Raw genomic sequence first — 23855 nt, 5'->3', positions numbered from 1 at the left:
CAACTTTTGCCTATCTTCTATTTTTTCTTATTAGAGCCCACCTAATCTACTAACTTTATACACTACCACAGGAATAGTGTTATCTGACAATTATTAGTCCTCCTTAAAAGGAGGCTGGGGAGTATTGTGTGTGGCTCTGTAAAGGGAGGGGGTGCAGGGCAAGAGGGGGGTTAGACGTTAAGATGCAGAGCTCCCCCCAGAGGAGAGAAGCTGTAGAGGAGGCTGGAGGCCTCTCTCTGAATCATGTGCTCTCGGGGGGTGGGAAAGACCACGGAGCAAGGGGGACGCAGCTGCAGAGCTGGGGAGAGGGAGAGAATTCGAGGGAGAGTCCGGGCAGTAATTGGTCAGCTGGAAGGAATCTTACGGGATCTCAAGGAAGTGGCCAAAGAACTGAGAGAGGTAAGTGTATTGCACATTTCTCTTATTCCAAGAATGTATCACACTTCAGTCTTCATCCATTTAACTTGAGTTTATATTTGTATATATATATATATATATATATATATATATATATATATATGGCACGTCAGTACATTTAAATATAATTTAAATTATGCAACACTAGCTATGCGTTTGACAACAGAGATGCAACTTCGATCGGACCTCCCACTTACCATTTATCATTTACAAAACCTATGTGGCACACTCAAGCACCAGAGCACAAGAACTATTCTTTACCCCCTACAGTCATGCTCCTGTACATAAAGCAATCATTATTCCGTTTATTTGATCAAAAACCTGTTGATTTAATCTTATATACTAACCATTCATTGTTAAAATATATTATTATAGGGCGCACTGAAAAGCAACATAATAAAAACAATCATAATTAATTTTACTACCATACAATCCCCAATCATTTACTTGCATATACAGAAAAACAATTAATGCAAATCTTCTAGAGGTGGTGTGAAAATATATGACTGTTATTGTCATTGTATTCATGTGCAGTAAACCAGAGAATAAAGACATATAAGTATATACAGAGCTACAGTATAACATTCCTCTTTTCCCTAAAAGGTATTCTTAAAAGCTAGCATTTGCATGATGTTCCCCCAAAATATCTCTGCAGCCGGATACAGATGGTTATGTGCAGCGAGCCCCCTGAGGAGCTGGTGCAGAGGATGGGAGTGGTAGTGACCCTGATGAGATGTAGTTAGGGCTGAAACGATTTATCGATTTAATCAATGTAATTGAGGCAAAAAAATAGTTTATAACACATGACCACGGAGCGTCAGTGAAATGAAGCTTCTCACTCACTGCTCCGTGGCCTCCCGTTGGCACCGCGCTAGAGGACCTTGCGTTCACACATCGTCAGCACGCTGGCTGATGCTGTGTGTGACGTCAGGTCCCCAGTGCATGTGTCAGCGCACTCTGCACTGAAAGGTAAGTATAAAGTTAGCAGAGGCAGCAGCAGCGGGGGGGGGGGGGGGGGGGAGATGGTGCCACCTGGGATTTGGCATGAAGAAATTGGGGAACCTGTGATTTGGCATGGGGAAATGGGGCACCTGTGATTTGGCATGTATAACGTTATTGGCGGGGGGCATCTGTGATTTGGCATGTATAACATTATTGGCGGGAGAGAGGGGTTAATGGGGGCACCTGTGATTTGGCATGTATAAAGTTATTGGGGGAATGGGTTAATGGGGGCACCTGTGATTTGGCACATGGAGGGGCTGATCTGGAGGAGTGGGGGACATGGTGGATGGCATGGAGGCACTGGGGAAAGGGTACATCATGGCAATCTGGATGGAGGGACTGATGGCAGTGCCATCATGGGGGCACTGGGGGACATGGCATGGAGGGGCTGCTGCTGATCTGATGGCACTGGGGGACATGGTGGAAGGCATAGGAGTTACTGGGGAAGGGGGACATCATGGCAATCTGCATGGCATGGAGGTGCTGATGGCAGTGCCATCATGGGGGCACTGGGGGACATGGCATGGTGGGGCTGCTGATCTGATGACACTGGGGGAGTGGGGGACATGGTGGATGGCATGGAGGCACTGGAGAAGGGGGACATCATGGCAATCTAGATGGAGGGGCTGATGGCAGTGCCATCATGGGGCACTGAGGGACATGGCATAGAGGGGCTGCTGATCTGATGGCACTGGGGGACATGGTGGATGGCATAGGAGACACTGGGGAAGGGGGACATCATGGCAATCTGGATGGAGGGGCTAATGGCAGTGCCATCATGGGGACACTATGGGAACATGGCATGGAGGGGCTGCTGATGGGACGGCACTGGGGGAGTGGGGCACATGGTGGATGGCATAGGAGGCACTGGGAAAGGGGGACATTTTTATAAAGCAATACGTTATTTTAAGAAGGTTTTTCTTATTAGATTACTCGATTAATCGTACAAAATTATCGATAGAATACTCGATTACTTAAATAATCGTTTACTGCAGCCCTAGTTGTAGTGTCATGGTGTCTTTCCTCATGCTGCCACCTGAGGTAAGGCGATGATGAAAGGAACCAGGCCGAGATTATAGAACAAAGAACATCTTTCTTAACTGAGTGCAAAAAAGAAATAGCAGCACATACAGCAGCAGTTCGTACAACATGCAGTTATTTCCTGCTAGATAATGAGGTATGGTGGCTGACAATGTGGCACAATATGACACAGAAATTTGCTAGCTGACACTGTCTCTCGGGATTCCCTTCCCTATGGCTTTACTCTGGCACCTGTGGCTGTAGGTGTCCACTGTATAATGCAGGCTATTAGCTATGCCTGTCCTGATCTGCATTGATGGTGTCTTGACGTGTTTTCTACCACCTTGCAGCGGAATTTTGATAGTTTAGTCACTTGATCACTCGAATAAGCTGTAGTTTACAAATCTTCCATGGCCTAGGACCATGGGGAGGAAGTGTTCCTTTCCAGCAATCGCCTGCTCATCAGCAGAGGTGACTGCTGCATTTACATGTCACGATCTCCTCCACAGTATGGGGAGGACCGATCGCTAATGAGATCGCTCATCTCCATCCAGACTCGTTATTTGCCTGCAGCAGAGCATTTCGCTAATTAATCAAGCAATCTGCGGGATTTTAACACCACCAGATAATCGCTAACAAACATTCCTATGAACACGTGTAAACGGCCCGTTAGACTGACCCTCCCTAGCTGAGCCCTACCCTTGGCGGGAAGTTGGACCAGCCCACTCCTATCAAGAGGGGAGGAATGGAATTGAAAGAAATGGAACACTGCCAACCATACCCAATCTGCTGGTGTACAAAGTGTATTGCATGTAATTACTGTCAAGTTGCATATAAAACAGTAAACAATTGCAGATACCATAGTAGTACCCTCATATCTGGGGTACCACATATGGACACATTTGAGATGGAAAAATTATTTTTACATACAGTCATGAAAAAAACAAGCAAGCTCTTTGAAGTCTACAGTTTTACCTGCCAGGACATAATAAAATCTGGTCTTTGGAAGATCTTAAACATATCTAAATACATCCTCAGATGAACAACACATGTCAGATTTCACTGTCAGATTTCAGTCATTATTTATGTAATAAAAACTAGACCCTAAATTCAGAAGCTGTATGTGAAAATTAAGTACCTCCTTATGGCTTTCATAGAAATTGAGAGGGTAAGTGGCAGCAAGGTGCTGCTAATCAAATGCCCTTGATTAATTGATTATCAGCAACTGTGACCACCTCTATAAAAGCTGAAGTTTTGGAAGTTTGCTGGACTGGAGCATTCAGGCATGCCTTAACATAATGTCAAGGATAAATTATATCAGCAATAGTGATGGCTGAACATCGTCCGGGACGATTTGCGAACGCGTGTTCATGATCAAATGTTCGCGAACTGCGCGTTCACGGCGGGCCCCATTCACTTTAATGGCGGGTGAACCTGAAAAACCTTCAGGTCATATTTGCAGCCAGCAAACACTTACTCGAAGTACACAAATAGTCCCACAACATGGACAGTGATATACCAGAGGGGGATCATTGGCAAAAATTCCCACAAAAAATATGTATTTTAATCAGGGGCCATTTTTATGCGTCTTAAAGGGAAACTCTCAAAAATGTGCCCTGCTGGAACCTAGAAAAAGTTTATTTCCTATCGGTTTGATGTATACAAATGTGCAGCACTCCACGTTTTTGTATCCTGCAGAGGCCATTAAAAAATGCATACGTTGCCGTAAAAAAAAATTCTACCATGGAACTGTATGATGAACGGACGCTACTGTATGGCATCAGTCTGAGGCATCTGTTAACGCATACATTTTTGGTATGCATTAAATCAGGCATCCTCAAACTGCGGCCCTCCAGCTGTTGCAAAACTACAACTCCCACAATGCCCTGCTGTAGGCTGATACCTGTAGGCTGTTCAGGCATGCTGGGAGTTGTAGTTTTGCAGCAGCTGGAGGGCCGCAGTTTGAGGATGCCTGCATTAAATGAACGGCAAAAATAGGATGTGAACCCAGCTCTAGTGTGAGAATAAGCACCAGTACCCAGCGGAGCAGCGTTGCGGAGAGGGGAGGCCGCCATGTACTGACAGAGCGCTACCTGGTCCTGGTGGTCAGGGATGAGGACTGTGTTTCCTAAGGATAATTTTCTACTGGGAAATAGAGGTATAATACACTAGAATCTATATAATATAAAGATATTAGCCCTACCCCCGAATAATAAAACAATTAGGTGGTCATTTATTATATATAAATACGGCTATGTTAGGCGTATTTCTGACACAGATTGGGGCGCAAAGGTCCTTAGCACCGCAATCTGCATATTTTTACCGCTCATGCCAGGTCTAAAAAAGGATAGTGTGGGCAGGAAAAGGGATACAGTTATGGCAATCCAGTTATTGGATACCACCGCCATACATTGACCGGATAGCACCTCTGTACAGTGACCGGATAACACCGCCATACTGTGACCGGATAAAAGGGTATAAGAGGGCACAGTACAGAGAATGACTAGGGGCACTGCAAAGGGTGTGGTAAGAGGGCACAATGCAGGGTATAAGGGCACAGTACGGGGTGAGGGGCACAGTACAGGGTGGCGGGCACAGTCACATGACCCTGTGACATTAGAAGGTCCTTATTGTGAATGCAGTTCATACGCCACCATAATGAGAGGCATTCACCTGACAGCAAAGAACTTTGGATTCTGTGGCTGGAGGTACATTAGGCGGTCACAGGATAAAAATGTAACTGATGGTCAGTACAGGCCCCAAAAATTAGCCAATAGGCATTCACCTGACAGCATAGAACTTTGGATTCTGTGGCTGGAGGTGCATTAGGCGGTCACAGGATAAATATGTAACTGTCGGCCAGTACAGGCCCCAGAAATTAGGCATTCACCTGATATAAAAGGCCTTTTATGCCGCTGTATATACATAAGACAAGGACCATTCTTTGTTCTGGGTTCTGGTGAATATGTGTGAGGCCTGGCATGAGGAAATTCAATTACACGTGGTCATCACAGGTGTTGAATTCCTCTGAGATCCATGCCTCATTAATTTTTTAAAAGTGAGGTAGTCCACACTGTCGTGAGCTAGGCGAGTGCGCTTATCGGTCACAATCCCCCTGCTGCGCTGAACGTCCTTTCGGACAGGACACTCGACAAGGGCCAAGCCAAGAGTTCCATGGCAAATTGAGCCAGTTCTGGCCACAGGTCAAGCCTGCACACCCAGTAGTCAAGGGGTTCCTCGCTTCTGAGAGCGTCCACATCAGCCGTTAACCCACTGTAGTTGGACACATGTCGGTCTAGGCGTTCCCTGAGGCTGGATCCGGAGAGCAGCTATCGATAGGTTGGCTGCAAGAATGATCTCATATCCGAAGTGACCAACACATCTTCAAACTGCCCTCTTTTTACAGGTGCAGTAGGATTGGTACCAGCACCTGTTTCGCTGTGGGTGGAAATTCCTCTGCCAGTGCCTGCAACAGCAGAATGCAGCATCTCTTGCAGCAAAGCCTGGAAATGCTGCATTCTAAAGGCCCTCTGTGATGCTGGTAACATGTCCGCCATTTTGTGTTTGTACCGGGGGTCTAAGTACGTTGCCACCCAGTACAGGTCCTTGACCTTTATGCTTTTTATACGGGGGTCCCTCTTCAAACACTGGAGCATGAAGGCCCCCCATTTGCACTAAATTGGAAACGATGGAGTGCCCTGGCTTCTGATCATCGCTCAGGAGAATGTCGTCCTCGGTCTCCTCCCCCCCAGCCACGGACAACACCAGGGATCCCAGAAAAGTTTGCTCTTCTTGCTCCTCCTCCTCCTCCCCCCCCCCCCCCCCAGCCACCATCCTCCTCTGACTCCTCTTCAGACTCCTGCTGACTTGTCTCAGATGGAGTAGCCCCCCCCTGGGAATTCATTCAGCATTGCGACTTCCTCATCTTCAGCTCCTGCTCCTCGACGGGTTGATCAATGACACAACGCAATGCACGCTCTAGAAAGAAGGCGTAAGGTACGATGTCACTGATGGCGCCCTGGCTGCGACTGCCCAGTTTGGTGATCTCATCAAATGGCCGCAGAAGTCTTCATACATCGCTCATGAGCAGCCACTGGTGCGGTTAAAAAAAAACAAGCTCCCCAGAACCTGTCCTGAGTTCGTACAGGTAGTCGTTAACAGCACGTTTTTGCTGGAGCAGCCTATCAGGCATATACAAGGTGGAGTTCCAGCGTGTCGGGCAGTCATAAATTAGACGTCTGACGGGCAAGTGGTGTCGCCGCTAAACGTAAGCAAGGCAAGCCATGGCCGTGTAAGATCTTCTAAAATGGCCAGAGATTTTCCTGGCCTGCCGCAAGACGTCCTGGAACCCGGGGTATTTGGCAACGAATCGCTGCACAACTAAGTTCAGGACATGTGCCATGCACGGCACGTGTGTCATTTTGCATCATTTTTTTACGCTTGAACATATGGGCCACGGAAGCCTGCCTTGTGCCCGATGAATGCGACGACGGCACGGTGGAAGGTGGAGTGGAGGACAAATGGTAGGAGAGAGGAGAAGGAGAAGAAGCAGGACGTGGAGCACCGGGAGTGTGGCTTTGTGGGTTCTGACAGTGTTGCTCCCACTGGCCTCGGTGATGGGAGGCCAGGTGCCTTCTTAAGGCGGTTGTCCTAGGTGAGTGTTGGGCTTACCGCGACTTATGCGTTGACAGCACAGGCTGCAGAGACAACACTATTACCAGCAGCTGACACGTTAAAAAATTTTCACACTGTGGATCAATGTGCTGGCGTCCTGGGAGCGCAAGATGTGACTGTGCATGGTGGATGGCTCGTTCCAGATAGATTTGCAGTCTGCACTGCGAGTTCTGCCTGCTTCTCCTCCCTATCTGCTGCTCTGTCTCTCCCTCTGAACTCCCTTCCTCTTCCTCTCTTGTGGGCACCCACATGATGTCCATCGACACATCATCATCATCACCTTCACCACCACTGACATTAGAGATCTCGGAGTAGGCAGCAACAGCGGCGACCACCCTCCTTGGGTTGATCTGGGTACTGTCATCAGACCTCTGGGTGGCGGCCATTGCTACCTCCTCTTCCACATCCGATGCCAAGAATGGCTGTGCATCGGTAAGGTCTGGCAATGGTTGGGAAAATAATTCCTCTGACTCGAGTAAAGGGGCTATGGTGGGGGTGGTGATCGTGTCTTTGGGGGTGCACACAGCAGAGAGTGAGGAGGGTGCAGATACAGAGGATGAGGAGGGTGCAGAAGCGGAAGGCTGTGAGCCACTCAACCAACTCTGGTTGGCCCCAGAAGTTAGAAGTTATCTCACGTGCCTTCTCCAACTTCCCACTTAGGCTCCGGCCTGGTGCACCTGCCCGACCCCTACCATTCCTGTGGAATGGTCTGCCTCTGCCTGTCACATTTTCTAAATGACCCTCAGCCTAAGTCTGTAGAGAAGAGCAGTATTTGTGGAAGAAGGTATATCGCAGCCCTCAATCAGTATTTTGTGGAAGAAGGTATACAGCAATAGCACCCCTCAATCAGTATTTTGTGGAAGAAGGTATATGACACCCCTCAATCAGTATTTGGTGAAAACAGGTATATAGCACCCCTCAATCAGTATTTGGCAGAAACCGGTATATGGCACCCCTCAATCAGTATTTTGTGAAAGCAGGTGTATCGCAGCCCTCAATCAGTATTTGGTGAAAGAAGGTTTATAGCAATAGCACCCCTCAATCAGTACTTTGTGGAAGAAGGTATATGGCAACCCTCAATCAGTATTTGGCAAAAACAGGTATATAGCACCCCTCAATCAGTATATGGCAGAAACAGGTATATAGCACCCCTCAATGAGGATTTTGTGGAAGAAGGTACAGTTGCAAGAAAAAGTATGTGAACCCTTTGGAATGATATGTATTTCTGCACAAATTGGTCATAAAATGTGATCTGATCTTCATCTAAGTCACAACAATAGACAATTACAGTCTGCTTAAACTAATAACACACAAAGAATTAAATGTTACCATGTTTTTATTGAACACACCATGTAAACATTCACAGTGCAGGTGGAAAAAGTATGTGAACCCCTAGACTAATGACATCTCTAAGAGATAATTAGAGTGAGGTGTCAGCCAACTGGAGTCCAATCAATGGGATGAGATTGGAGGTGTTGGTTACAGCTGCCCTGCCCTATAAAAACACACCAGTTCTGGGTTTGCTGTTCACAAGAAGCATTGCCTGATGTGAATGATGCCTCGCACAAAAGAGCTCTCAGAAGACCTACGATTAAGAATTGTTGACTTGCATATAGCTCGAAAGGGTTATAAAAGTATCTCCAAAAGCCTTGCTGTTCATCAGTCCACGGTAAGACAAATTGTCTATAAATGGAGAAAGTTCAGCACTGCTGCTACTCTCCCTAGGAGTGGCCGTCCTGTAAAGATGACATGCTCAGTGCAGACTGCTCAATGAGGTGAAGAAGAATCCTAGAGTGTCAGCTAAAGACTTACAAAAGTCTCTGGCATATGCTAACATCCCTGTTAGCGAATCTACGATACGTAAAACACTAAACAAGAATGGATTTCATGGGAGGATACAACAGAGGAAGCCATTTTTGTCCAAAAAAACCATTGCTGCACGTTTACAGTTTGCACAAGAGCACCTGGATATTCCACAGCAATGCTGGCACAATATTCTGTGGACAGATGAAACCAAAGTTGAGTTGTTTGGAAGAAACACACAACACTATGTGTGGAGAAAAAGAGGCACAGCACACCAACATCAAAACCTCATCCCAACTGTGAAGTATGGTGGTGGGGGCATCATGGTTTGTGGCTGCTTTGCTGCGTCAGGGCCTGGACGGATTGCTATCATCGAAGGAAAAATGAATTCCCAAGTTTATCAAGACATTTTGCAGGAGAACTTAAGGCCATCTGTCCACCAGCTGAAGCTCAACAGATCTTTTGTGTTGCAACAGGACAATGATCCAAAGCATAGAAGGAAATCAACAACAGAGTGGCTTAAACAGAAGAAAATACGCCTTCTGGAGTGGCCCAGTCAGAGTCCTGACCTCAACCCGATTGAGATGCTGTGGCATGACCTCAAGAAAGTGATTCACACCAGACATCCCGAGAATATTGCTGAACTGAAACAGTTCTGTAAAGAGGAATGGTCAAGAATTACTCATGACTGTTGTGCACGTCTGATCTGCAACTACAGGAAACATTTGGTTGAAGTTATTGCTGCCAAAGGAGGTTCAACCAGTTAATAAATCCAAGGGTTCACATACTTTTTCCACCTGCACTGTGAATGTTTACATGGTGTGTTCAATAAAAACATGGTAACATTTAATTCTTTGTGTGTTATTAGTTTAAGCAGACTGTGATTGTCTATTGTTGTGACTTAGATGAAGATCAGATCACATTTTATGACCAATTTGTGCAGAAATCCATATCATTCCAAAGGGTTCACATACTTTTTCTTGCAACTGTATATCGCAGCCCTCAAGCAGTTTTTTGGGGGGCAACAGGTATATCACACCTGTTGCAATTAGCTACTCCAATAGCGTTTGTCCCTCTATCTAGCTGCGGTATCGCAGCAGAACCGCACACAACTGCTGCACAATACAAATACACTATAATATAATTTCTATGTTAGAAAGTATATTATAAGTATAGCATACCCCTCTATATTACACCTATACCAGTTCTTAAAAGGACTTTTGTGGCCCTATTAGCTAGCGTTTGGTGTCCCTTACTGTCCCTGCTCCAAAATGCGACCTCTCCCTAAACTGGCAAAATACATAATGTAAAATAGCTGCAAGATCGGCTTCTGTTATAGGGTTGGGGGTGTGTCCATGTGCTGAAACGTCTCAATTGGCTATCCTATTCCACCTGATGGATGTGTCATGGGTCAAAGTTCAGCGCTATGCAAAAAAAATATGGCGCGTGCGAATATCGCCATATGTTCGGCGAATCGCGAACGACAAAGTTTGCAGCGAAAGGACCGCCGGGCGAACCGCAAGGCCAAAACTAATCAGCATGATTTTAGAGAAACAGTTGTTGTTGCCCATCAAACTGGGAAGGATTATAAGGCAATTTCCACACAATATGAAATCCATCATTCTACACTGAGAAAGATTATTCATAAACACTCAAGACAATTGACAGAAACTGGCCGACCCTTTCTGTAACTGCCATGCCCTCTCCACTTTGATTGACAGGGACAGGCAGAGCCCCTAGGTGTTAAGGCAACGACCCCTTTGCTCCTAGAGGCTCATTTGCATACATTAAAACATAATTTTTCTCAGTAATGGGGACACATATGAACATGTTACCAACACAGATGCCTTCAGCTGCCAAGCGCACAAGCTACAGGTCAGCCAACTTCATAGGTACAAATCTGCTGACAGATGCCCTTTAAAGCAAGGGCTACACTGCGACACCTGTCGCGGCCAGGATCGCTAAGTAGCGGTGATCCCATAGAAATGAATGGGATCGCCGTGGCAGTCAGAAGAAATCCAACACTGCCTAAACAAAGTCTGCAAACCTCAAAGAACGTTGTAAGGAAGAGTAGGCCAAAATTCCTCCAGAACAATGTGGCAAACTAATACAGTCATACAGAAAATGATTATTTTAAGCTTTTGCTGCTAAAGGTGGTTCTGCGAGCTATTGATTCATGGGGTGTACTTAGTTTTTCTCACATGGCTTTTCCATCTTGGCTTTTTTTTGTTTTATAAATAATGTAATAGTGGAATCTTTTGTTTATCTGAGGTTGTATTTACCTAATTTTAAGACCTTCCAGGGACTAGATTTTTTTTATTATGTCCTGATACTCAAGACCATAGTATATACCTACTGTATATTATTTTCACTAAGTTTCAGGCTACAATCTTCATTCATTCATTTTCAGGCCCCACGATATTCAGCTTGCAGCCTGCTCTTTGTTTCAGACTTCTCCTGAGGATATATTCCTCACAGTAATACATGCATGATGTGAGGTCTGTGAGTCTAGGATGCTTCTATCTTCAGTGACTCTCACGCATCAGCACAGTTTCAACACAGTACTGATTTCTCCTACAACTCATAATGACTCACTTGTAGTGGCTGTCACTGAGAATGAGGAGTGTCTGATTAGCCTCCTGCTGCAGAGTTTGCGGTGGGTGCTTTGCTTTCTCAATACATTTGTACACAGCCTACAGATTCTTCCCCTGCAAACTGCACTGTGCGCATTTCCACCCCAGTAAATACAAATGCCCTAGAAAGACCCTATCTGAGTATAGATGTATTCAACAAAACTCACAAAACAGCCTATGTAGGCCAACTACCCAGCTTGACCCAGATATGTTTAGCTATGTTAAAATGTAACTTTTATTTGCTTTATATTAAAAATAAAAATGTGAGCTAACCAAAGAGACAATAAAAATAACTGTTGACTGTGTCCCAAACTCGCTCATCTTTCAAATGTGAGTGATTTTATGGTGGTAAGGATGTGCACACTTTCTATGCTACCACTCAGGTGATGCTAACAACTCAACTTATGGCCAGTTGATTCACTGGCTCGCTAAGGAGATGGATCACCCTAATATAATCATTACTGCTGCATGATACTAGACCGAGGACAGCAGTCGACAGATTCCTAAAACCCAAAACTGCCCACCGACATGTTTCGCCAGCTAACCTGGCTTCTTCAGGGGTTTGAGGCAGACTCGAAGTGGTGTAGGGTAATCCATCTCCTTAGCGAGCCAGTGAATCAACTGGCCATAAGTTGAGTTGTTAGTATCACCTGAGTGGTAGAGTAGGGAGTGTGCACATCCCTACCATCATAAAATCACTCACATTTGAAAGATTAGCGAGTTTGTGACACAGTCAACAGCTATTTTTATTATCTCTTTGGTTAGCTCACATTTTTATTTTTAATATAAATCCAATAAAAGTTACATTTTAACATAGCTAAACATATCTGGGTCAAACTGGGTAGTTGGCCAACATAGGCTGTTTTGTGAGTCTCGTTTTCACCCCATCGACAGTCTATGTGAGCTGCCCTCCTTGTCTGCTTTTCCCCCTCTCCAAACTCTGACCTGCCAAGTACTACCTCCTGCTGCTATCTGTAAGACTGAGTGAAGGGAAGGGGAGTGCAGCGAGAACTGTCAGAAACAGGATCAGTGCTCTGGTGAATTGTGCTGGATAGCCAGTTGGGTGAAGGACTTACACACACTCTGCACTCAGACTATTCAGAAAGTTTCCATCTTTGTATTTAGAAAGCATTTAATTGTTTAAAAAAATGAGTGCAAATGTGGCCAATGCCGTCTTCCACTCTTGATGGTTCCAGTCAGCTACGATTAAGCTTTTAGAAGCATACAAATACAAAACATGAGGCACAAGAGACACAAGTAAATACCTGTAAACCAAATTATTTACCACTGAACTGTATTAACAAATATAATATCAGTTTCAATAAAAGCCATCATATGCTCACTCTTTCTCCTGCAACATACTGCCGTGAAAATGCGATTCTTTACTTTCAACGACATGAAGACGAGGGGTTGACTAAAACACTTGGCCAATATACTGTATATGGATGGTTTCCATGGAAATTACTTTTCTCATATTTTAAGATCAGCAGTAGATACAGGTTTAACTCTACTGTTTATGATTTGCTAAATATATAGAAACATTAACTATACATAATAAATCCATTCACACAGTCTGAGGAATTTTATAATATAAAACTCACAATTAAAGAATTATTCCGGTTTTAAAGATTACATTTATTTATTTAGAGACTAGAATATTATACAATTTTCTAATATACATCTATTTAAAATTTTGCTTGCAGACCTTTATTATATCCATACAGTAGCCTTTCCCTAAAGAAAATGGTACAGCCCATTTTAGTCCTCTAAAATGTATTCATAGGAAAGGTGGATAGAACTAAACATGGCATCATTCATGTGAGCTGTCATGTACCCCTCACAGTACCTTATGACCTGACTTTTCACTTAAAGGGGTTGTGCCACAAAAAATATAAAAAAAAATTCAAACCAGCACATGGAAATAAATATTTTTGTAACTGCATGTAATTAAAAATTTTGTATACCCACTGAGTTGTTCAATAAAATGTATCTGTACAGCGCCACCTGCTGTTTGTTATTTTCCTTATTTCTTCTCCACCTTACTGAGGCGGTTGCACATTCTCAGTTTAAATCATCAACTGTCACCAGACATATCTTCTTGTATAGAAAGGACCGGCACTCGCTCTGGTAGTAATTTTCAAGTGATTTTAAGGGTCACATACAAGTGGTAAGTGACGCGTTTCGGCTACTATGAGCCTTTGTCAAACATGTTTGACAAAGGCTCATAGTAGCCGAAACGCGTCACTTACCACTTGTATGTGACCATTAAAATCACTTGAAAATTACTACCAGAGCGAGTGCCGGTCCTTTCTATACAAGTACGTGTGGACCTTCCCTGGACACGCGCACCGCATCACTGACAGCGGAGTGCCGCCTGTATCTTCTTCAGACATATCTTCTGTCAGAAGCTGTGGCAGTTACAGTGAAAGAACTGCAGCAAAAAAGGTATGGTCCCTGAGAAAGGACATACCCCCTGAGCTGCCAGCCTGAAATAAATCTAGCAGAACAGTTGAGCAATGCATGGTGAGATCTCTGGATCCATGTGAGGTATGGGGTTGGTTCTAGCTTTGTTAGAAAAAGATTGTCATGTACTATATGATATCGGATTTAAATTTTTTACATTAATCATGGCATAGCCCCTTTAACTGCCCAGGTATCTAACAGGGATATAGTTGTGTATTAGAGGGCAGAACATACACAATATATACAGTATTGTTATCTGAAGCAGTATCTCATGTCTGTCAGTGTCCATGTAGAAACAGATGTGTGTGTTGTGTTTTTTTCCCCACAAAACTTTATTATCAACATGGCAACATTAGGCTAGAGACAGGCAGCCATTTTACAACATCACCTACACACATGCAGCCATGTAAATACCATACAATAATATAGTTACTGAAACAACCATAATAAAATCATGATTCCACCTCTAGTACTATTTAGTTATCACATGTTGTGTTCTGTGTGCTGACCCAACACATGTATATTATGTAACACTGCTGCTTACAGAATGTCAGCGATTATGTGATGTGAAGAGTTCACATGGCTGATGGCATGTTTTAGTTAGGCCATGGATACATTACATAGAACTTACACATGAGCTATACTATTCTACTGCATATAGGGGTCAACCACCTTATATAAGAAAGGTATGTATGCAGAATTTTAAGTACATATATATTAGAAAATAGTACAATTTTCTATTATATAAGCAAACAAAAAATAAATTAAAAAAATGGAATATCCCTTTAAATCTTGAACATTTGACCTTAACATTATAGTGGTGAACTGGTCATTTTGGGTTCTGCAGCAGGGTATATGGTGAACCAGGGTCACATGAATACTGGGTGGCATATCTCCTTGCTGTGATATAGGTTGCCACTCTGGCATGGTAATGGTCATACAGATACTTGATATCCTCCTGTGGTCATTCGAAGCTCTTTCAACTTGGATCCGTAGTGCAGCCAAGTTGTGTGTTGGCTACTGTGCAGAGGAGATCAGTCACCCCATCCAGTCCAGAGGGCATCATTACTGTTATGGGGGCACAGTGAGGGCATAACTACTCTGAAGGCGTACAGAGAGGGCATTACAAATGTGAAGGGGGCAAAGATAGGGCATTACTACTGTGAAAGGGGCACAGAGAGGGCTGTGAGGGGGCACAATGTCTACTGTGAGGGGGCACAATGTCAGCATAACTACTCTGAGTTAGGCACAAAGAGGGCATTACAACTGTGAAGGGGCACAGTGAAGGGATAAGTTCTTTAAGGGGGTACAATATGGGCATAACTACTGTGAAAGTTGTACAGTAAGGGCATAACTACGGTGAGGGGGCACAATATGGGCATAACTACCGTGAGGGGGCATATATCTGGACAAACTACTGTAAAGGTTGTACAATGAGGGCAATACTACTGTGAAGGGGTACAATTTTTTTTAAGTATTGGGGGGGTGCCAGAGAAAGGACCCGCCCCGAGTGCCAAACAGCCTAGGCACATCACTCTGTCATTATCTTCTCCTTTCAGACAACATCGCCATGATGATTTCTTTCAGCCATCTCTTCTCTCTACAGAGTTCGACAAACAGACATCCTAGTTTTCCATCATCCTCCCACCTTCTGAACACCCCAACCTGCCACCCCCAAAATTATGCTTGCTGTGCTCCCCAATACTATACTGCAGAAACAGTCCCCATGAAAATACTAGTAACACCCAGATAGTACCGCCTTTAGTAATTATTGGCACACTGTGCCCTAAAAAATAACTGCACCCAGGCAATAGTGTCCCGGCAACTAATAGTGTAAACATAATTTTCCCCCAAAAAAATTGTGCTAAGCTGATACTTAGTAAGAGTAAGGCTACTTTCACACTGGCGTTTTGGCTTTCCGTTTGTGAGATCCGTCATGGGCTCTCACAAGCGGTCCAAAACGGATTAGTTTTGCCCTAATGCATTCTGAATGGAAAAGGATCTGCTCAGAATGCATCAGTTTGCCCCCGTTCCGTCTCCATTCCGCTTTGGAGACGGACACCAAAACGCTGCTTGCAGCGTTTTAGTTTCCATCTGACAAAACTTCGCCATTCTGACACACAATGGCATTCTGGCACAATAGAAAACGGATCCGTCCTCCATGGACTTTCAATGGTGTTTAAGACAGATCTGTCTTGGCTATGTTCAAGATAATACAAACGGATCCGTTCTGAACGGATGCAGACGGTTGTATTATCTGAACGGATCCGTCTGTGCAGATTCATGACAGATCTGCATCAAAGTGTGAAAGTAGCCTGGGTGCTCCCCAAAGTCCCACGAATAGAAATAATTATCTGCCAGACTATTATTACTGCATGTAATAGTAATAATGTCCCCAGTGCCCACTGTGCCCCAGAAGTAATAATGCTCCCACAGTGCTTCTACTAGAATTCATGTTCCTCATAGTCCCCCAATTGTAATAAAGCCCACCATAATGCCCCCGGTAGTAATAATTCTCTTCATAATGTGTGACAATGGAAAAATGCCCCCTTATAATGTGCGCCAGTACATAAAAATGCCCTTGTGTGGCAGTATTAAAAATACCTCCCCTAGTGCCCCCAGTAGAGCCAATGTCCCCATAGTGCCCTATAATTTGTGCCAGTATAAAATACTCTTATATAGTGCTCCCATAGTGCTCATCTCCTTGTCCACATGGTGCCTGACATAATGGGCCAGTATAAAATGCCCCCATAATGTGTGCCAGTATAATGCCCCTAAATAATGCCCCAATAGTGTCCTCCCTTCTCCATAGTGCCCCCATGTGTGCCAGTATATAAGATAGGGCCCCCATAGTGCTCCTCCTCCTCCATAGTGCCCCCATGTGTGCCAGTATATAAGATAGGGCCCCCAATAGATGCCCCATAGTGCTCCTCTCCCACCCTTCATCATAGTGCCCCGCCATGTGTGCCAGTATATAAGATAGGGCCCCCAGTAGATGCCCCATAGTGCTCCTCTCCCCCCTTCTCCATAGTGCCCCCATGTGTGCCAGTATATAAGATTGGGCCCCTATAGTGCTCCTCCCCTCCATAGTCCCCCCATGTGTGCCAGTATATAAGATAGGGCCCCCATAGTGCTCCTCCCCCTGCACAGTGCCCCCCATGTGTGCCAATATATAAGACAGGGCCCTCATAGTGCTCCTCCCCCTCATTAGTGTCTCCTGTGAGTGCCAGTAAATAAGAAAGGCCCCCATAGTGACTCTTCCCCTCCATAGTGCCCCCCATGAGTGCCAATATATAAGATTGGGCCCCCATAGTGCTCCCTCCCTCTATAGTGCCCCCATGTGTGCCAGTATATAAGATTGGGCGCCCACAGTGCTCCTCCCCCTCCATAGTGCCCCCCATGTGTGCCAGTACATAAGATAGAGCCCCCAGTAGATGCCCCCATAGTGCCCCCCATGAGCGCCAGTACATAAGTTAGGGCCCCCCCGCATAGCATAAATGAAAATAATAAACTCACAGACTTACCTCCACGCTGCTTTCAGGCATGCAATGCAGGCCTCTTCCAACCTGGGTCCTGCGCTGTACGGTTCAGGCAGCGCGATGACATCCTAAGGACGTTGATACAGATGAATATAGAGATGAGCGCTTCCACAATGGAAGCGCTCATCTCCCACTGCCCTGTCGCCGAAGCTGCACAGGGGCACCATCCCACACTAAGCCCCCACGCATCCAAACCGGCTACATAGGTTGTATGTCTGCCCCTGCTTAGCAGCGAAACTGTGTTTGCTTAGTTAGTCTGCCCATATACCGAACCAAGCCTACCTTACGATTCTGATACTAGACTGCCTGCCCTGACAGTTCTCTGTTCTGCCCACACCTCAGATTTGACTTACAGATAGATACTCTGCCTGCCCCGACCTCGGCTACTCTCCTGAATACGTGTATTGCCTGACACTTGGTGCTTCACACCGGTGTCTCTGACCACTGTGTCTCAACTGCCAACTAAAAAACGGAACAGCACCTCCTGAGACAAATCGCAGGTGCAAGCTACCCGGCAATAATACAGCAAACAAAAAAAGTAGCAACACACCAGTAAATGCACTAAGACTGAGTGAACAGGTGAATGTGTGAATGTATTTGACCCTGTTCACACATTCACCTATTCACTTCTTAGTGCATTTAGTGGTGTGCTGCTACTTTTTTTGTTTGATATATATATATATATATATATATATATATATATATATATATATATACATAGAATAGTCACATATAGGTTGTTAATATGGGATTTTTTTTAATAAAAGCTTTTTTTTTTTAATTCATGAGATCAACCATGTAACACATTGTATGCATCTTTTAGGTGGTGGAGCAAATAGACAGACTTACTTCGGACTTTGAGTTTGAGCTGGACACCGATGACTGGACCCCAGGAACTGTTAGTAGCACATCAAGCAGTGAAAAAGGTGGTCCTCTCTGTGACCTGGGACCCCTGGATTTCCTGAGTTCAGACAGCTGGGAATTCTGTTCGTTTCTAGAAGCCTCCACTCCTTCTGACTCTGGAGATGGCTCAGACCGTCCTTCTGACTTTAGGCTACTTAATGGTGGGGCTACACCCAATGGTCCCGATTGCTCTAGTGAAGAAACTCCTGTCCCTCCACAGAAGCCCCTACCAACAAGGACCCCTGGCTCCAGAGACCGAGTAAGGTTCAGTGATAAAGTTCTGTACCATGCACTTTGTTGTGATGACAGTGAAGATCCCCCATATGGCCAAGACACTCCTAGAGAATCTCCTCGGCCTGCTGTACCTTGTAATGTTATACGGAGCAGTAAAGGAGGAATGACTGGAGCCAAGAGGAGCACAAGGAACTGTAGCACCCAGACTGTGTGTGACAAGAGCACCCAGACTGTGCTACCATATGTGCCAAAAAAGGAGCAGCGCTGAGGATTGAAAAGGGATGTAAAGCATAGTGGATAGTAAAATAAATATAGCTACAAAGACAATTAGAGCAGTAAATGTAGGCTAACTGAATACCAGAAAACAGGTGAATGAGTGGAATTTTGAATGGATGTAATAAATCAAAAGGGTTTTTATGCATAGAAAAACAGCAGTGTGAACAACTGATTAAATAGGTGTCATGTTGACATCTCTGCACACAAATATAATATGGGCAATATATGGTGCACTTTTTAACCTTTCTTATGAACTGGGGGAAAGGGGGGCACTAGAGTGGGGCCTTCTTAACCCATGCTGTAACCTCACATCTCCTGCTGTGACCTCACATGTCTTTCTGTCCCTGCGCCAGCAAAATGTTCACCTCACATGTATACAATTAAAGAGGATAAATAACAAGTTTAAAGTGTAATGTGTCTTTGTCTTTTCAGGATAAAAAATCATTAGCCCTATTCATGTTATAATAATAGATAAAGGGCTACTGCAATAACACCCACTCATTGTATTAGTGGGAAAATGGTCTCAAAGCAAGTATCCAGTATCTGGGGTAATTGCTCTCCAAAGGTAATTATAATTTCTGCTGCATCCTACCGATTTCATAGCTGCAATGCATTTCCACACTATTAACCTTCAAACACTCCACTTTCTATAGAGCTTTGTTCTCCAGAGAAATTTAAAGTAAAGATGCATGCAAAAAATGAGATTAGCAGCGGAAATAAAGTCATAGATGTATTGAGTTGCTGTCTGCTTTTGTACACACAGTGAGGGAAATTCATTATAAGCATTATAAGAAGTCCACAGGAGTCAGATGTACCAAAATTATTAAGAGGAGCAGGTATCTAAATTTAGTGCATCTTCTGACACCAAATGCTTGAAATAACTTCTTTATTAACTTTAACTTTTCTTCATATATAACACTGCCGCCTCCGCAGCAGATAGTCCATGTACAAAACACATGTTGAATAAAGTATCATAAAATGGCGCTATGCATAAGATGGCGGTTCAACTGTTCAATCTCGTCATTCAACATAAAATGGTGGATATATTTCTCTCTTCAGTATCTGTACTCTCACTTTAAGTTCAAAGAGAAGTTGGTCCAGTCTTGCTTCGTGGTGATCCAAAAGGCACTTTATTGAATAGTGATATATACTAAAAACATCCAGATACAGGTTGCATACGTCTACGCGTTTCGGGCAAAGAACAGTTTAGCCCTTACTCATGACTGCTCAACACACACTAAGCCACAGCTGAAGCAATCAAGGCATCAGGTGGCGCCTCCCTCCTGGAAAGGTGCTTAGAGATAAAACTAAACTAAAAGGGGTAAATATAATTCATCCTAAGCAACACAGAAGATATGGGAAAGAAAAGAGTTAGTATTGTAGGATCAAGTCTAATCTTTTATTTAACCCCTGAGGTTGGCGGCTTTCTAACTGGAAAATCCAGTAGGATTCCTTCTGCGGTCGCCTTTTCTTACTGGTTTGTTAACCCTTTGAATACCTTGCACAGACATGTCAGAGGTATCACCACCATGAACTAGTGCAAAATGAAGACTAGCCGCAGAAATATTGCGGCTTTCATGGTGTGGTACATCTGAGATGTGTTTTCTGATCCATGTCTTTATGGCAATGATAGTACAACCTACATACTGTAACATACATTTAGTGCAGGTGATCAAATATATAGCATAGGTTGTATTGCAATTTAAAAATGATTTTATCACAAAGCTTTGCCCATTTACACTGGATTCAAACGATCTCAAAATTTTCATGTATTTGCAGCAGGTACAAATAGAATGTCCACATTTATAGTTTCCTTTGGTTGATAGCCAAGTATTTACTGATTTCATAGACCTTTTATTTTGAAAAAGACTGGGACTTACTGTGTTGGCTATGGTAGGGGCTTTTCGTGCCGCACATTTAACCCCATTTTGTGTAACTGTCAACCAGTTTTTATCACATGCTAACACTGGGAAGTGTTTTTTAATGATGTTACAGATTTGTGTATATTCACTGCTGAATTGTGTAACAAAAACATTCTTGTTGGTGTGTTTTATGTCACAATTCTTTTTCCTGTTTTTTGCTTTGAATTTCTTTGGATCCACTGAGAGCAAATGGTCTCTGTTCATATCCAAGACTTCTTTTTTGTATTTTAGCATCATTTGTTGGGGATATGCTCTGCATGTTAGTCTGTTTATAATGTCCTGCGCTTCAATTTCATAAGTGGTGATCAGACTACAATTTCATCTAGCTCTGATGAGTTCTCCTTTAGGAATATTCTTGATTGTATGGGTGGGATGGCATGACATGGCGTGCAATAGAGTATTACCTGCTGAGGGTTTTCTGTATGTGCTTGTATATATGGAGGCTGTGGGGGAGTCACCCATGAGGCGGAGGTCCAAGAACGCGACATTCGAGGTATCATGCTGAACAGTAAATTGGATGCTGTTCACACATGAATTCAAATAGCAGGTGAAAGGCGGTATGGCCACCACATCTCCAGACTAGATAAAAATCAAGTCATCGATGTAACGGCCATACTACCTTATATTACCTGCAAAAGGGTTGGTGTCGATGAGGAGAAAGTTTCTCTCCCACCATGCCATAAAAATATTGGCTATGGAGGGAGAGAACTTGACCCCCATCGACACCCCCGATGTTTGTAGAAAAAACATCTCATCAAATACCTGCTGCAAATACATAAAAATTTCGAGATCGTTTGAATCCAGTGTAAATGGTCAAAGCTTTGTGATAAAATCATTTTTAAATTGCAATGCAACCTATGCTATATATTTGATCACCTGCACTAAATGTATGTTACAGTATGTAGGTTGTACTATCAATGCCATAAAGACACGGTTTAGAAAACACATCTCAGATGTACCACACCATGAAAGCCGCAATATTTCTGCGGCTAGTCTTCATTTTGGGCTAGTTCATGGTGGTGATACCTCTGACATGTCTGTGCAAGGTATTGAAAGGGTTAACAAACCAGTAAGAGGAGGCGACCGCAGAAGGAAACTGTTAAACAGAGAATCCTACTGGATTTTCCAGTTAGAAAGCCGCCAACATCAGGGGTTAAATAAAAGATTAGACTTGATCCTACAATACTAACTCTTTTCTTTCCCATATCTTCTGTGTTACTCAGGATGAATTATATTTACCCCTTTTAGTTTAGTTTTATCTCTAAGCACCTTTCCAGGAGGGAGGCGCCACCTGATGCCTTGATTGCTTCAGCTGTGGCTCACTTCCACCTATAAAGGTGAGGATCTTAGTGTGTGTTGAGCAGTCATGAGTAAGGGCTAAACTGTTCTTTGCCCGAAACGCGTAGACGTATGCAACCTGTATCTGGATGTTTTTAGTATATATCACTAATCAATAAAGTGCCTTTTGGATCACCACGAAGCAAGGCTTATCCAACCTCTTTTTGCATTTATCCCCATTGCTCCAGGACCGGGTGAGGGAGCTGTTCCGTGCCTCAAAAGTGGTGTTCCAGGCAGGTGAGAGCTGTTCATACCACGTTTTTTTCTGTCTCACTTTAAGTTATTTAAGAACTTTATGATCTCTCTGAGAGGAATATCTGAGGTTAACCAATAGTTCACTTGCTCTACTTGGTTTGCAGTTTGCTCTATACAATTGCTTATGATCTGGTATGAGCAGTTCGCATTTGTATGCAATTTGTTTGGATTGCATGATTGTATGGCTCAGTAGTTCGTTTGTATGGTGGAACTGTAAGTAAACATACATATAACCAGTTCAGTATACAGTTCTAATCACTATATTAACAGTAGGAACATTAGATAACGATTTTAAATATCTATTTTGGCCTCTTGCTTCCATAAAACACAGCTCTTAGTGGAGTGTGTGTCTGTTTAGCTCATCTCTCTAGTGAATAATGATTCCAGCAGCTCCTGCTAGGGGAATTTCCCTCACACTCTGTGTGTGAGGCTGGCTGTAATTAGTCAAAACTCCTGGGCTGTGTGAGGCTGGCTAGGATTGGTCAAGACTCCTGCCCAGCAACAACAGTTTAACTATATGCTTTCTGTTGTTTCTGCTGTGTCATTGAGCTTACCTTACATTATATAATGAATCTTAAAGGCATATTATCTTTTCTGCTTCTGTGAACACAATATATAACAGTTTTATGACATCCAAACATGAAGTCACTGTAAATAACTCTGCTTTTGTCTTTAACACACAAACATAGGAACTGTATTAAGGTTTTTGGCAGGTTTAGCTGTATAAACATATAAGCTATATTAGCAACCTAGGACAGGTCTTAGCTGGCCAGCTACACTCCCACCAAAATTATCTATAATTCTATGTTCTCAGTGGTAGAACTTAAGCGTGAATTTGAGGAATTTTCCATCAGGTTCTCAACTTCCAAGTGTCTTTTATCACTCTCAAGTAGAACAACTAACTTCTGTATAGGACGCTCCAACTTGAGTGGAGTAGTGAGACGTTTTCCTTTTTTGTCAAGTTTACTAGTTTGTCTTCATCCTTTTGAACTTCTAGAACTTTGGCCAATTTCCATTGACTCCTAGGTAAATCTTCTTCTTTCACTAATACTAAGTCACCAACTTGGACATTTCTTCTGGGTGTTTGCCATTTACTTCCTCCATCAATTCCAAAACTGTTCTGATAGTAATTGAACTCTTCGCCATCTCCTTTTGGCATATAAATCCTCTTCAGTGAACTTGTCAGGTGGTGGCTGTATGTTATCAGACTTAAGGCGAAGTAGATGGTTGGGAGTTAAAGGGTCCAAACTTGTTGGATCGTTGATGTTATCATCTGTAAGTGGACGAATGTTAACAATAGACATTACTTCATAGAATAGGGTCCTAAGTGAAGCATAATCTATTCTTCCAGCATTCTTTTTTAACACTGAACTTAA

The 23855-nt window shown here is 43.6% G+C and overlaps 1 protein-coding gene across 1 annotated transcript; it reads left to right on the top strand.

The window, feature by feature from the left end:
* The first annotated feature begins 243 nt into the window (after positions 1-243).
* On the top strand, positions 244-18956 carry INSYN1 (inhibitory synaptic factor 1). Its single transcript, XM_040414582.1, has 2 exons — positions 244-399; positions 18375-18956. The coding sequence occupies exons 1-2, from the start codon at positions 244-246 to the stop codon at positions 18954-18956; spliced, it is 738 nt and encodes a 245-aa protein (XP_040270516.1).
* Positions 18957-23855: the final 4899 nt, after the last annotated feature.

Source organism: Bufo bufo, chromosome 1, assembly GCF_905171765.1.
Source record: "Bufo bufo chromosome 1, aBufBuf1.1, whole genome shotgun sequence".
Lineage (NCBI taxonomy): Eukaryota > Metazoa > Chordata > Amphibia > Anura > Bufonidae > Bufo > Bufo bufo.
This window is presented reverse-complemented; position numbering and strand designations above follow the sequence as displayed.

Coding starts and splice junctions, on each gene's coding strand:
- INSYN1 (XM_040414582.1), top strand. CDS start 244: ATGTGCTCTCGGGGGGTGGGAAAGACCACGGAGCAAGGGGGACGCAGC. Junction 400..18,374: donor TGGCCAAAGAACTGAGAGAG/GTAAGTGTATTG, acceptor TGCATCTTTTAG/GTGGTGGAGCAAATAGACAG.